Genomic DNA, 16,109 nt, shown 5'->3' with positions numbered 1-16,109 from the left:
TATAACTTGTTAATGTCGGTCTCCTTGGCCAGAATGTAGGCGTCATGAGGGTGGGTGCCGTGCATGTCTTGTATGGTGCCTGGCTTGTGCCTGGCACGTTGTAAGGTGCTCAGTACATATTTGTTGACTAATGGATGAATGAGTACCTGTTGTGTGCCGAGCTATGTGCTGGTCTTTTGGGAACAACAAAAGAGTGAAAGACTTCCAGCTCTCGTGTTGGGGGCGGTGGGGGGAAGAGAATAAGACCTTTACTGCTGTTACAACCAGTATGTATAGACTAATTTGCAAAATGGCGATTATCACTACCAGGCAGCATTTATTGAGTGCAAGACTGCTGCAGACCGGCAGAAGGGAGAGCGTGGTGTGGCCCGAGGTGGTCTGGCTGTGTCTTTGGGGTGGTACTGGAGCTGGGGGTGGAATTAGGGATTGAATGTGTGCCTGGGTGGGTGCTTATCCCAGGCCAGGGACTGGGGTCTGTGTAGACAGAGGAAACATCTGACAGAAAAAGCCTTTCATATATGGCCTTGTCAGTACTGAAGCAAAAATACTGTTGAACCTAACTTCGTTGCTGTGCTTGGAGGCTTGCTGGTATTTTCTTCCTGAGGCATTATCTGTGTGGAGGAGTGTATTAGTTTGTTGGGCTGCCATAACAAAATACCACAGACTGGGAGGCTCAAACAATGGGAATTTATTTTCTCGCAGTTCTGGAGGGTAGAAGTCCAAGATCAAGGTGTCAGCAGGTTTAGTTTCATCTGGGGCCTCTTTGGCTTATAGATGGCCTCCTTCTTGCTGTGTCCTCATGTGGCTTTTTCTGTGGGTGGGAGCATTCATGTGTTTCTTCTTATAAGGATACCAGTCATATTGGATTAGGGTCCCATCCTTATGACCTCATGGAAGCTTAACTACCTTTTTAAAGGTCGTATCTCGAAAAACAGTCACAGTCTGAGGTACTGGACGTTAGGGTTTCAACAAATGAATTTCAGCAGAACACAATTCAGTTCATAACAAGGGGATTTACCTTTTTGGATGTGTGTGTGTGTGTGTGTGTGTGTGTGTGTGTGTGTGTGTCTTATGTCTGGAGTGTTTGTAAGGAAGGCAAATACAGCTGTAATAGATTGTATTAAAATTTCCTTTTGTTTTGCTTTATGATGGATTTAGGGCCTCTTGCTGCATTACAAAAATTTGGTGCCATTGTTTGAATCTCATAACGCTGGCTCAGCAACCTGTAGCCCTGGTAATGGGGCAGCCATGGAGATCTCATGGCTAGCAGAGAAATCCTCTGCACATGCTTTCCACTTCACACCGTGCAAGTCTTTCATTTGCTCTTTCCTGGGGGACTCATAGGGTCTTACATTAATTCACTGTAAAATATATGCACACCTTCTTTGGGCCAGCACCATTTCAGGTGTGGGGGAAATAGCAGTGAGCAGAACAAAGCTCCTGCCATCATGGAGTTACTTAACTCTCTGAGCCTTAGTTTCTTCATCTATGAAATGAATGATAATGCCCCGCACCCTGTGGAATTAAAGGGGAATGCCCAGCACACAGAGAAGCGCTCAGTAGTTGGTTGCTAATATTGCCCTGAGGGCCTCTGGGACCTGTGTCCCTGCATGGCTCCCTCATCCAGCATGGAGTCCTTGCAGCCCAGATGGCTGTGGAATAGACCACAAGGGGCAGGAGTTTGTATATATATATGCATTTTTTGGTAGTTATTTTAAATCACTTTTTTTCATTCAGGTGTCTTCAAAAACAAACACATTTTAAAAATTTTACTACTCAAGAACCAACCAGCAGTTGGTGGTTGGAGAAATTATAAGGATTTCCAGAATCTTAATAAGATTTTCCCTGCAGGTCCATAATCCCTTATCTTCAATATTGAATACAAAAAGCTCTGTAAACCCAGAACTGACCTGACATGAGGCTGTTTATAGTCTTTGCCCACTAACTATTTGTACTGTTTACTGCAGAAATAATGCTGTTTTACTTATGGGGTGCTGCTCCCAGACCTTGCAGCAGTGTATATGATTTATATACTGTATTACTTTTCTAAAGTCTATAAAATTCTGAGTCTGAAGTACATCTGGCTGCAAGGGTTCCAGATTAGGGATTCTGGACCTTTATCATATAATAACGACAACAGACATATTGCCCATCAAGGGGAAATCTGTTTCCTTAGAGGAATCTCACCATGTGAATCTTACAGTAACAAAACATTGTACTTGGAAAGGCCCTTAGAGATTGTTGCCAACCTCTTTCACCTGTTTCAAATGAAATAACAATGGTGTGCCTTGCTTGAGGGCACAAAATCCTCAGCTAACTTTGATTCCAGAAAGTCATTGCCAGTTTTCCCAGTGAGGGTGTGGGGAGATGGGACAAGAACTAGTCCTAGCGTATTTCCCACCCACTTCGTTCCTATTTTTCTTGATTATTTCTTTCCGTGACTTCCCTAGATAATTACCGTTTATCAGAAGGAACTCCTATGCTGTCCGCTAAAGGCAACACATGTAGGCTGGGGCATTGGAAGGGGAAGGCGAAGAGTATCACTGGATGAGTTGTGGATGCTGAGAGCTCCTCTCACATGGAAATCGTGGTGTTCTGGGGATGGGGCCACCGTCCAAGTGTGGGTTGCGTATAACAACTTCTTAAGAAAAAGTCTATGAAATCTCATCTGTTATAAGCTCTGAGAGGAACGTGAGGGTGAGAAAGATAGGGACAGGTAAATTCAAATTGACAGTTGGGGTTCCCATAGTTTTTCATCCTTGACTTATTTTATCCCTAGGGTGCAAATAGCTATGGGCAACTTGGCCTTGGCCACAAGGAAGATGTGCTTTTGCCCCAGCAGCTGAGCGACTTCTGTAATCCTGGATGTGTCAAGAGGATCACGGGAGGAGGGGGTCACTCTGCTGTTGTCACAGGTAACTTCCTTCAAGAATATATTTTCTCTCATTTTCTTATTTAGACATTCTCCCCTAGGGTGTTATATTACTATCTTTCAACCTTTTGTATTTTGCAGAGGACAACTTTTTTGTGAAGGAATCACGCTACCATCAGAGAATGGCAGATTGTCAGAGCTGAAAGGATTTCAGAGATCAAGGCCACCCCTCTTTTCCCCTCGCCCGCTCTCCAAATGAGCCTCAGAGAGGAAAATTGCTTAAGGTCACAAGACAAGTAGTGGCCGAGTTGCAACATATATTACATTTTATACCATAGATTGACATTTAACTTTCATATATGAGTTAGAAGTCTTGGCAGTTAAATCGAATATTCCTTGAGAGCAAGAATTTTATATTTTCCATAATCTTCCCTCAGAGTACCTAGGATAGTACTTAATAAGTACTACAAGCGCTATAATATTGCAAAGGAGGGCATATTGCATCCTGGTTAAGAACATGAACTCTGGAATCAAACCGTGTGGGTTTAAATCCTGGTTCTCTTAATTGTTAACTGTGTGGCCTTGGGCAGATTACTTAATTTCTCTGTGCCACAGTTGCCTCTCTGTTACATGGTGATAATAATGATGAGAAACAATGAGTTAACAGGGCTGTATTATGACTTTCATGAGTCCTTGACACTTTTGCCTTTGTGGACACCTCCTTCCATAAAGAAATATTTAAAATTATGTTTACAGCTGCACTGACATAAAGATTAATATAATCCAGGCTAGATTTAGTATTACATATTCCTATTACATATATTTTTTTATTAAAAAATTAGATTAAAACATTTTTGTGGGCTTCTACAAGTATGGTGGGCCCCAGGCACTGTGCCTGAAGGATAAGTCAGCCCCACGCCTGAGGCCCTCAGAAGAGTACTTGGCACATTCTACATCCTGAATAAACGTTGGCTTTTATTGTTATGGCAGATGCTCAATTTGGTAATTGATTGGCCACTGCTGTAGGACTTGGAGTTTCCATTTAGATGTTAGATTGGAGCCCCTTGGACTTGTGCCATTTGGTCCAGAACACATTAACATGCATGGCTTATTAACTTGGGTGGGAAAAAAGTTAGTTGGGTCCATGACTCCAAATAATTAATGAAATCCTTTTGCTCATCTTAGCAGTTGTAATTTCCCCTGTTCACACTACCACTAAAACCTTTATATTTTGCAGATGAAGGAAGCCTTTTTGTCTGTGGCCTGAACAAAGATGGGCAACTGGGGCTTGGTCACACCGAGGATGTCCTGTACTTTACCCCCTGCAAATCCCTCCTTGGATGTCCCGTCCAACAGGTGGCCTGTGGCTGGGATTTTACCATTATACTTACAGGTGAGTGTACTCCTAGGTAAATCTTTATCACCACAAAGGCTTTGGGTGAGAAGAGCATGATGTTGGGCCCTGATTAAATGAAATCCTCGTTGTATTTAAAAACACACACAAGTGTTCTCTCTGGTTGTCAAGAAAGTTGCAGGGTGCATTTTGCAAGGAGGGTTTTAACAGTTAAGGAGATAGGGCTGGAAAATCTGGACTGTAATTATTAGAATCTAAACAATAGCTCTCATTTATGAAGTACTTAGTGTGGGCCTGTGTCAGAGTTGTAGGGAGTCAGTAGGTAACACTCTGTTTCTTGCTCACATTTGGGATCAATTGTGAGACAATCACAGAGCAGTCAGACAGGTAGAGATCAAATTATCAGCTTTTTACTGATAAAGGCTAAATTGGAGGGCAAGGTTAATTGTCAGGCCAAGAGGTTCTGCTAATACTCCTCTGATCCAAACCCACTCCCCAAACTCTAGGCCTCCCCCGTAGGGGAAGCCCTTACTATGTGTCAGCCCAGAGTGCCTGAGAGGAAGGTGCCAAAGCCATACTGTGCTGTTCCTTCTCCCAAACTCACCAACTGGCTGGGTTACCGCTCCTCCCCTAGAAAGCAGTGAGAATGGGGAAGGGCAGGGAGAAAGGCCTGGAGTATATTAAAATTATGGAAATTCCATCTCATGGAAATATGAAAAGTGGGAGATAAGTATCCTCCATCCCAACACTAGGCACATGGCTAAGCATTCTCCACAGCTAACTTGTCATTAATTGGTGGTGTAGTGGATAGCCTGTGTAAAACGCTTAGCCCAGTGCCCACTGTTTTTGTTCCTAGGGGGATAGAGAAGGGCGTATGGACTGAATGTGCTGGAGCCCAGGGCCCCACTCACTCCTCTCATTCCTTTTGCTCTTCTCATCCTTCAGCATTTACCCATTTGTCACAGATGTCTTACTTCTTAGATTTGCAATTCAAGTATTTCTATTTTGCAGAAAATGGTCAAGTTCTATCATGTGGATCCAATTCCTTTGGTCAATTAGGAATTCCTCATGGGCCTCGAAGATGTGTGGTCCCCCAGGCCATTGAGGTAAGGACAGCCCCTAATATTGAGCTTGCCTGTGTACTGTGAAAGTGTCTCCAGGTATCAGTTATCCCTCCCTGGACTAAAAGACTGGCTGGGCCCCTGAAAACCCATGGGGTAGTTAGAATTTAAGTTGAAAAACTCAGGTTCTCCTGGGAAAAATTAGGTTGGAGGGATGGATATTGTGAGTGAAAAGCCTCTGTTAGCTCTCATACATGTTATAATTTTTTGTGAAATAAAACAATAAAAGTAATATATCTTATAATGACATTAATGACATTTTACAGTTCTAAAAGTCGTCATAGTGGAAACTGTGTTAGAAACAGGTCCAGTGGGAATTGACTCGCCTAAAGACACTAAGTGAGGCAGATGGCATAGGCCCACACTGTCCAGTGGGAATGTCATGTGAGCCACATATGTAACTTAAAAGTGTCTAGCAGTGCCATTTAAAAAAGTAAAAAAAAAAGGTGAAATTAATTTTTAAAATAACAGCTTTATTGAGATATAAGTCGTATACCATAAAATTTACCCTTTAAAAATGTATGTTTCAGTGGTTTTTAGTATACTCACAGAGATGTGCAGCTACCACCATCATCTAATTTTAGACCATTTTCATTATCACAAAAGAAACTGCGTACCCAATAGCAGTTAACTCCCATTTTCCCCTCCCACCCCCTGATGACTGCTAATCTGTATCTGTGGATTTGCCTATTCTGGGCATTTCACATAAATGGAATCATACAATATGTAGCCTTTTGTGGATGGCTTCTTTTACTTCACATGATGTTTTTAAGTTTCACCCAAGTCATGGTATGACATGGTAAAATTAATTTTAACAACTTTTAAACTACTATAATGTAGCCAAACTATTATTATTTCATTTTATATGTCATCAATATAAAACTTTATTAATGAGATATTTTATATTCTTTCATTTATATGTAGACTTTTTTCTGGTGTACATGTTTTACTTAGAGTATATCTCAATTCAGTCTAGTCACATTTCAAGTGTTCAACAGCCATGTGTAGTTAGAGGCTACCATATTGGACAGCACAAGTGTAAGATAGGACGCCTGGTTTTAGTTCAGAGCTCTTTTCACTGCATCATACTTAAAATGTACACATTTTTGTGAAGATTATATTGTAAGCAAACTTTTAGAGGAATTATGCTGGAATCTAAAATGAGTTTCACCACCTAAGCTGCTCCACTCATATCTAATTTCCTTAAACAGTGACTAAGAGTGGGAGATCTGTTTTCACTGGAGAGAGCTTAGGTCTGCTCCTATCACTTTGCTGAATTCTAATTGCTGGTATTGTGGGGTATTATTTGGGGTCATGGTTTGGGCTGTTCTAACAAAAATATTATAGACTGGATGGCTTAAACAGCAAACATTTAATTTTCACAGCTCCAGAGGGTGGGAAGTCCAAAATCAAGGCACTGGCATTTTTGATATTTGGTGAGGGCTCACTTTCTGGTTCATAGACAACCATCTTTTTTCTGTGTCCTTACATGCCACCAGAAGGGGAAAGGCGCTCTCTGGGGTCTCTTTTATAAGGGCATTAATCCCATTCATAAGGGCTCTGCTCTCATGACCTACTCACCTTCCAAAGGACCCACCTCCAAATACTATTATGTGTTGGGGATTAGGTCTCAACATGCATTTCCTAAGAACACAGACACTGAGTCTGTAGCACATGGTATGCATGGAAGTCTAGACTCTGTAGTCCCTGTTGTAAGAAGTGCTACAGCTTCTAGTTGCAAATAGGTAGCTTTTTAAGAACACTATGTATAAGTTATAATTAATTTAGCTTAAGTCACATGGTTAAAGAAGACAGAGAGGAGCAATGGTTAAATATGTTGGATGACAGAATCAGAAGGTAAAAACATTTTGACGCACTGTATCTTATAGAACAATGGGAGGAATGTGCCAAAGTGAAGTATAAGAGAAATTCATTCATTTATTTAATAGCAACTATTGTGTGTAGGTGCTGTATTTAGGCAGGGGGGACAAAGGTGAGTAAGACCCAATCCTAGCGTTCGAGGGCCTGTAGTTTAGTAGTACATGTTAGATACAGAAGTACCTAGATGCATTACCATGTTAGAACTATGATAGATGCATGTATAGCCTCGAAAGAGAGTACTGGACTCTTTTTAGGGGAAGGTGGGGTGAGAACAGACTTACGCTGAATCTTGAAAGTTGAGTAGAAATTTCCCTGGCTTGGGATAGAAGGATGTGCAGAGTAGGTACAAAAGAAGCACATTACAAACAGAAGGAACTTTGTGAACTAGGGTATAGAGCATAAAGCAGGAGGGCTTGGGATACTGCAAGCAGTTTAGTATGATTGGAATATAAGGAAGTGGTAGAAGTGCCAGTAGGGATCGGGCAGGCAGGGAGGTAGTGTCTCGAACAGTGAGTTAGAGAGGGGCCTCATGGGATAGTGTGGGGGGTGGATTGAAGGAAGATTACTCAGAAAACTCTTGCTAATAATCCAGATGAGAGATGATCCTGCCCCAAATGAAAGCAGCAGTAGTGGGGATGGAGAAGAAGGAATTGAGGTAAGTTGGTTTGAAGAGAGTGACTCCGCATGTAAAGCCCTTCAGTTAGCTTTGAAAAGGAAAAAAAAAAATTTAAGGGTGGTATATTCAAATTGTATGAGCAGTAAGATTTGATCTTCCACAAAGCTAATGTGATTGTGGGCTGAATTGATAGAAATATAGTCTCCAGAAGAAGGGAGGCCAGAGCTCTGTCCTTCTTTGTGCTGGTCACACTGCATCTAGGATGTTGTGTCCTGGTGTGGGTTTGGTTCTTAGGCCCTGGGCACTGAGGTGAATAAGACTCAGACCCTGCCCTTGAGGACTCTAAAGTTTAGAAAGACACTGTGGATCTGTAAATAAGCAAATATGGTAAGGTCCCATAGGGGCTGTGATTGGTGCATATACAGTCCCTTAAGAGAGAGGGAGACTGAGTAACCAGAGCATAGAGGAGAGAAACCAAGAGGGGGAGGGAATTTGAAACTAGGTGATGGCTGATGGAATAGGGGATGTTTTTCCTAAAGAAGAGATGTGTATTAGTTATCTATAGCTGTGTAATAAGTTACCCTAAAATTCAGCAGCTTAAAGCAACAAGCATTTATTATCTCACAGTTTTGGAGGGTCAGAATCTGGGAACAGCTTAGCTGGTCTCATGACTTTGCAGTCGAGATGTCAGCCAGGCTACATGAGGTCTGCTGGAGGCTCAACTGGGCTGGTTCCACTTCCACGCTCTCTAATGGACAGGAGGCTTTAGTTCCTTGCCATATGGGCCTCTCTATAAGACTGTTTAGACATGGTGTCTGACTTCCCCGAAGAGTGATGAGAGAGAGAGAGAGAGAGAGAGGGGGGGAGGGAGGGAGGCAGGCTGGTCAAACAAGAAGCCTCAATGCCTTTCATCAGCTAGTCTCGGAGCCACTTATCACTTCCTTATCCTATTCATTAGAAGCAAGTCACTAAGTCCAGCCCACAGTGAAAGGGAGGGGAATTAAGCTGCACATCTTGAAGGGCGAAGTCTTAAAGAATTTGGGAACCACAAGGTGTCTTAGGACATGACAACTGTCTTCAAATGTTTGGGAAGCCTTGTCAGAAGCAGTAGGCAGATAGGTTTGGTTCCACCCAAGGAGACAGATGGAACCGTGCAAAGATGAGCAGGCACCTGGGGAGGTGGTGAGCCCATGTCACTGGAAGTAGGTATTTGACAGAGGTTGTATGACCACTTGGTGGGGTGTTGTAGACAGGTTTCTAGCATTGAATGGGGATTAGACTAGATCAGAGGTCAGCACACTAGAACCCTTGGTAAATAAAGTTTTATTGGAACACAGCCATGCCCATTCATGTATTTATTGTGTATGTTGCTTTTATGTTACAATGGCAGAGTTGAGTAGTGTGACAGAAACCATGTGGCCTGCAAAATCTAAAATATTTACTATCAGGCCCTTTACAGAAAATGTTTGCTAACCCCTGGACTGGATGACCTTGCAGGTGCCTCCTAGCCCTGAGTGGCATTGTAATATGGTATTTTAAAAAGATTTTGCCTTTTAGGGATACATACAGAGGCGTTTATGAGTGGAAATGTTGGGAATTGGGAGCTCCAAACCAATCAGACACATAATGAGGATCATGCTGTGTTGTGTTTGGGCATAAATTACATAAAATTTGGTAGATGGATAATTCTGAGATTGCCGTCCTTTTCTTTGTTTTGACAGCCCCTGAGAGAGAAGGTTGTTAGTATTGCTGCTGGACTCAGGCATGCTTTAGCTGCAACAGGTGATCATTTTGCTTTTATTTTCTTGATAAGCATGTAATAAGGAGACATGGAGATTTGGAAGAAATAAACTTTAAGGAGTAATTCAGAGTGTCCTGCTGTGCTGCAGTCTGATTAAAAAGAGGGGATATAAGGCAGAAGTCATGTGGGAAAGCCTTTAGCAGGTAGGGAGGAAGGAAATGAAGTTGTCTAGCTCTTTGTTATGTTCTTAGGCATGGTGCTAGGTTCTCTTGATTTAGTTAGTACCTCATTTAATCCTCATAGGCACGCAGTGACGTGAGTTAAAAATTTTTTGTATTGAGGTATAGTTGATTTACTATATATATATATATATATATATATATATATATATATATTTTTTTTTTTTTTTTTTTTTTGTGGTACCCGGGCCTCTCACTGTTGTGGCCTCTCCCGTTGTGGAGCACAGGCTCTGGACGCACAGGTTCAGCGGCCATGGCTCACGGGCCCAGCTGCTCCGCGGCATGTGGGATCTTCCCAGACCGGGGCACGAACCCGTGTCCCCTGCATCGGCAGGTGGACTCTCAACCACTGCGCCACCAGGGAAGCCCGATTTACAATATTATGTTAAGTTTTAGGTGTACAACATAGTGATTCACAGTTTTTAAAGATTATACTCCATTTATAGTTGTTAGAAAATATTGGCCATATTTCCTGTATAATATATTCTTATGGCTTATTTATTTTATACATGGTAGTTTGTACCTCTTACATATGAAGAAACTGAGGTCCAGAGAGGCTAAAGTGTTTGTCTACAGTTACACAGGGAGTTAGGAAATAAAAGGTGAGCTGGGATCAGAGTCTAGGACGGGCTGGATTCCAAGACCCACATTCTTTGCCATGAACTGCATTACTTTCCTAGTGGATGTAAATGTTTATTAATTTGAATGCTTCAAGTGAGCTTGTCTCCTGTACTGTGAGAGGGTGATGCACATAGGGCTGACGGTGTGTGTGAGGTTGAGGGTGGAAAGTGGAGGAGGCAGTGACCCTTTTTTCTCTCTTGCTCATTTTTCTGCTTTCCGTTCCCACTTCTTTGGGCTGAAGGACAGCCCAGACTGGCTATGGCAGCCGAGGCTCAAGCGTTGGTGAGTCCAGTTGTGGAATGGGGAGAAGAGTGGAGGCGAGGAAGAATTCGGTGCATCATGGTGCTGGCGGTCACTTGGCGCTTAGTGTGATTATACTTTTTGAAAAACTAAGCTTTTTATTTTAAGGTAATTGTAGATTCACGTGCAGTTGTAAGAAATGAAACAGATCACACTCACTCTTTGTCCAGTTTCTCTCAGTGGTAACATCTTGTGAAAGTATAGTGTAATAGCACAACCAGGATGTCTTGACACAGTCAAGATACAGAACAGTTCCATCACAGGATCCCTCTTATGGCTCTTTTGTAGCTGCACCCACTTCCTACCTACTCTCACCACTCAGCTCTTTCGTTCTCCCACAGTAATGTTGTCATTTTAAGAACGTTATATAAATGGTATCATACAGTATTTAGCCTTTTGGGGTTGGCTTTTTTGCTCAGCATGATTCCCTGGAGATTCATCCAAGTTGGGAGTATGAATAATTTGTTCCTTTTTATTACTAATATTCCATGGTATAGAGGTACCACTGTATTAGTTTGCTGGGGCTGCCATAACAAAATGCCACAGAGTGGGTGGCTTAAACAACAGGAATTTATTTTCTCACAGTTCAGGAGGCTAGAAGTCCAAGACCAAGATACCATGAGGGTTGGCTTCTCTTCCTGGCTTGTAGATGCTGCCTTCTTGCTGTCTCTTCACACGGTTCTTCCTCTATGCACGCATGGAAAGAGAGAGAGATCTCCAGTGTCTCTTCCTCTTTTTAAAAGGACACCAGTTCTGTCAGATTAAGGCCTCACTATTATGACCCATTTAACTTTTATCACCTCCTATAGGCCCTATCTCCAAATACAGTTACACTGGAGTTTAGGACTTCAATATATGAATTTACGGGGAACACAATTCAGTCTATAACAACCACGGTTTGTTTAACCAGTCACCCAATGAAGGACATTTGGTCGTTTCTGGTTTTTAGCTATTAAGAATAAAGCTATAATCATTTGTGGACAAGCTTTTCTGTGAACATAAATTTTCATTTCTCTGGGATAAATGACCAGGAGTGTGATTACTGAGTTGTATGGTAGTGATTATGCTTTTATAAGCAGCTTCTTCTCTTAGAAATTAGAAGGACCAAAGAATTGCCTGTCATTGGTTTCCTTGCCCCTTTCCTACCAACATTTTGTGATTGCTAGTCTTATGTGTACATTTTTGTCCAGTTAACAAAGCAGCACAGTTCCCATTATGTGTTTGATTAATTTAATTGTAAGTCCTTCCCTCCCCCACTTAATCTGTAAATATTTCTGCCCACATCTCTAAAAGATAAGGAATTTTTCTGAAAACATTACCCAAAAATACCATCATCATACCTACAAAAAATTATCAGTAATTCTGTAATTTCATCAAGCATCTAGTCAGTGTTTAAATTGCCCTGATTATCTCAAAAATATTTTTTTTATGGTTTGTTTGAATCAGGATCCAAATTAGGTTTATCATTGCAATTGGTTGATATGTATCTCAAGTCTCTTTCTCTCTTTTTTAAAGTTTATTTATTCCTTTTAGTTTTTTACTGTGATAAAATACACATAAAATTTATCATCTTACCCATTTTTAAATGTACAGTTGAGTGGGATTAAGTACATTCACATTATTGTGCAACTATTACCAAAATCTGTCTCCAGAACTTTTCTCATCTTGCAAAACTGAAACTCTATACCCATTAAACAATAACTCCCCATTCCCCCTTCTCCCAGTCCCTGGCAACCACCATTCTACTGTCTATTTCCATGATTTGGGCCACTCATACAGGTACCTCATATAAGTGGAATCATACAGTCTTTGTCTTTTTGTGGCTTATTTCACTCAACATAATATCCTCAAGGTCTATTCATGTTGTAGCAAATGTCAGAATTTCCTCCTTTTTTAGGACAATGATATTCCACTGTATGTGTATACCACATTTTGCTTATCCATTCTTCTATTGATAGACACTTGGGTTGTGACCACATTTTAGCTATTGTGAATAATACTGCTATGAACATGGGTATACAAATATCACTTTGAGATCTTGCTTTCAGTTCTTTAGGATATGTACCCAGAAGTAGGATTGCTGGATCATATAGTAATTCTATTTTTAATTTTGGGGGGAATTGCCATACTGTTTTCCATAGTGGCTGTACCATTTTACATTCCCACCAGTAGTCACAAGGTTTCAGATTTCTTCACATCCTTGCCAACCCATGTTATTTTCTTCTTTTTTTTAATAGTTGTCATCCTAATGAGTGTAAAGTGGCATCTCATTGTAGTTTTGATTTATATTTCCCTAATGATTAGTGATGTTGAGCATCTTTTTATGTGCTTATTGGCCATTTGTATATTTTCTTTGGAGAAAAGTCTTTTCAAGTCCTTTGCTCATTTTTGAATTTTTGTTGTTGTTGTTGAGTTTTAGGAGATCACTGTATATTTTAAATATTAATCCTTTATCAGGCATCTCCAGTCTCTTTTAATCTTTATGTACCTTTTCCTCTCTTTTTATCCTCTTGCAATTTATTTGTTGAAGAGATGGTAAGTTTTGTTTTATTTGCTCACATTGTGCTCAATCATCATCACTTATATTTCACAAAGCATGCTTGTCTGTTTACAGCCTAAAGGACCATTGGGTATAGGATACTTCTGGAGGAGCAGTACCTTAATGTTGCTGTTGGATAGTGAATCCTAGTTACACACATCTGACTGTAGACAAAATAACAATATTTCATCTATGCATTTGTATGAGGTTCAGAACATGGGTACATGAATTAGAGTCAGTGAATATGGAAATAAAAGGCCATTCCATTGAAGTAGTGGCTATTAAGAAGCTATCTTGCAGTCGTAAATATGTATTTATTTGGTGATTAGGAATCTTTGAATTCATCTTGGTGTAGTAGAAAAGACACTACATTAGGTGTAGGAGAGTTAAGTCCTGGTGTTTTCTCTGCTACTAGCTCCCTGTATGACCTTGGACAAATCACAGCTCCTCTACAGGGCCTCAGTTTCTCATGCAGTAAATGTGAGGAATGGACGTGGTAAGCTTCAAGGTTCTTTCCTGCTCGATCTGGAGTCTCAGTTGTCCTTTCAAGTTAATCATGAAAAAAATGCCATTCCAGTAATTTGACTCTGGAGGAGTGTCCTAGAACTTTCTGGAGGGAGTTTTACTATGTTGGAATTTCCTTTGATGGTCTTAGATTGCTCTGAAGATTGGATTTGTGATTGACTTGGTGGTAATCCCTATGACCAGCCATAGGGCCTCTTGAGGCAATAAACTTTTCCATAATATGCATGTTAACTGAGCATGAATTGGGAATCTCTCATGGCATTGAGGTTCAAAGAGCAATCTGGTCTTAATCCAGATAAAGATTTTCTTTTTTCTTTCCTGCTCCGCTGGGAAGCTAGTGGCATTGTGTTCCAGTGGGGAACTGGTTTGGCATCATCTGGACGGCGGTTGTGCCCTGGGCAGACTCTCCCACTGTTTTTGACAGCAAAGGAACCAAGCAGAGTGACAGGTAAGGTCCTTACTTCTTCTGAATCCTGTATTTATTCTTTGTTTGGAAATGGAGACACAGGCATGCAGAAAATGGGTAAATGGAGTTCTGCGTTTGCTATTTCTTGGTCTCTCTGTCTTAACTGTCTCCGTTGGCTGGTCTATTAATTTGCTGGAATTTTTGTGGGCCCAGTAAAAGTACTCCTCTTTGCTGCCAGAGTTTGGAATCCATTGAGAAGTAGATGCGAGTCAGGTGGGTGGAAATCAAAAGGGTAGCTCTAGAGCTGTTACAAGTTAGGTTGGAAGGCATGGCTTAGGTGTTTGCAAATAACGTGTAGCAATAGTGAGCCTCCGGGTTCTGAATCCCAGATTGAATTTACCCACCAGGCACCTGAGCAGCTGTATGCATTCAGTCCTGCTAAGCTCGTGGTGCAGCTGAGACCATGGAGGAGGTGCCCTCTGCAGGCAGGCACATCCCAGAGGGAGAACCCACAAGGAATGTGCCTGCCTGCCCAGCTCCTTCTCCCGAAAGGAAAGCAGGAGCAAGTGAGGATGTGGAGAGAGGGGCTAGGAGCGTTCCCCGAGGGAAATCTCTCTTCATGGGCACACGAGGAGTAGGTAGGAAGGGTGCTGCCCACAGGGCTCTTGGTCTCTAGGACTTTCTTTCTCTGTCTCTCTGTCTCTGTCTGCTCTACACTCTCTTCGTGGGCCTTTATCTCTCTGTTTGTAGCACCATGTCTCCACCTCCTCCTCTTCTTCCTCTCTCGCTCTGACTTTGTGACCCAGTTTACTGAGGGTTAGCTGTAGGAAAAACCTGTCAGGAAACCTCTACTCTCCTCTAGCTCAGAATAAGGGAGGGATTTTTGAGGGCAGTAGGAAGTGGGGAGAGGAAAGGGAAGGGTGAGCCGCAGTGGAAGTGTCGTACAAGTTGTTGGGATTGTTCTGATTCTCTTAAGTCCCCGAGGCTTTCCCCTGTTGCAGGGGTGAGGTTAGCGCCCTGAAGCCCATGTGTTGAGTTGGGGAGGGTTCTCTTAGAGAAGGAGAAGGGGCCACTGAACACAGGACAGTCTACTTCACATTGAAAGCATTTGTAATATAAACTCGTACTTCCCAAACATCTTTCCTGCCTCACCAAGGTATTCACTGCTCCCTGGGCATGCGCTGTGTTCTTATTCCTCTGTGCCTGTGGGCAGACTGTTACCTCTTCCCAGGATGCCTTTTCCTTCCTCTTTCCCTTGGGAAAATCCTGATCATTTTTCAGGTCCTAGCTCAGCTACAGCTTTCTCAGGAAAGACTCTTCCTTCTTCTCACCTCCATTGCATTTTCTTTTTTTTTTTAATAGATTTATTTATTTATGGCTGTGTTGGGTCTTCGTTGCTGCGCGCAGGCTTTCTCTAGTTGTGGCGAGCAGGGGCTACTCTTCGTTGTGGTGCGCGGGCTTCTCATTGCAGTGGCCCCTCTTGTTGTGGAGCATGGGCTCTAGGCATGCGAGCTTCAGTAGTTGTGGCACGTGGGCTCAGTAGTTGTGGCTCATGGGCTCTAGAGCTCAGGCTCAGTAGTTGTGGCACACAGGCTTAGTAGCTCTGCGGCATGTGGGATCTTCCCCAGACCAGGGATCGAACCTGTGTCCCCTGCATTGGCAGGCAGATTCTTAACCACTGCGCCATCAGGGAAGTCCGCATTTTCTTTATGTGCATGGATAGCACAACTTATTGTATTCTTATGAGCTGTTTACATGTTTTCCCAAATGCCAAAGGTGATGAGCTTTTTAAGGGTAGGGATTATGTCTACTGTCTGTTTTAGCACAACTTTTGTATCTAAAAGGAATCAGAAGTGTTTTTATTTTATTTGATTTAAATGACCTGGTTGGGATC

General features: G+C 42.0%; 1 protein-coding gene across 10 annotated transcripts in view; it reads left to right on the top strand.

Moving 5' to 3' along the window:
* Window positions 1-16,109, top strand: part of SERGEF (secretion regulating guanine nucleotide exchange factor) — a 218,963-nt gene that overhangs the window by 801 nt on the left and 202,053 nt on the right. For 9 of the 10 annotated variants that reach the window (XM_033862604.2, XM_073808654.1, XM_073808656.1 and 6 more), the window contains exons 2-6: window positions 2,780-2,915; window positions 4,110-4,265; window positions 5,238-5,332; window positions 9,566-9,626; window positions 14,144-14,257. In XM_033862604.2, coding sequence (XP_033718495.1) covers window positions 2,780-2,915; window positions 4,110-4,265; window positions 5,238-5,332; window positions 9,566-9,626; window positions 14,144-14,257 — 562 coding nt within the window. The remainder of the gene's footprint in view (window positions 1-2,779; window positions 2,916-4,109; window positions 4,266-5,237; window positions 5,333-9,565; window positions 9,627-14,143; window positions 14,258-16,109) is intronic. The other variant, XM_073808655.1, reaches the window with a different exon arrangement.

This window comes from Tursiops truncatus, chromosome 8, assembly GCF_011762595.2.
Source record: "Tursiops truncatus isolate mTurTru1 chromosome 8, mTurTru1.mat.Y, whole genome shotgun sequence".
Taxonomy (NCBI): Eukaryota; Metazoa; Chordata; class Mammalia; order Artiodactyla; family Delphinidae; genus Tursiops; species Tursiops truncatus.
The sequence above is the reverse complement of the archived record's forward strand: the minus strand, read 5'-3'. Positions and strand labels throughout refer to the sequence as shown.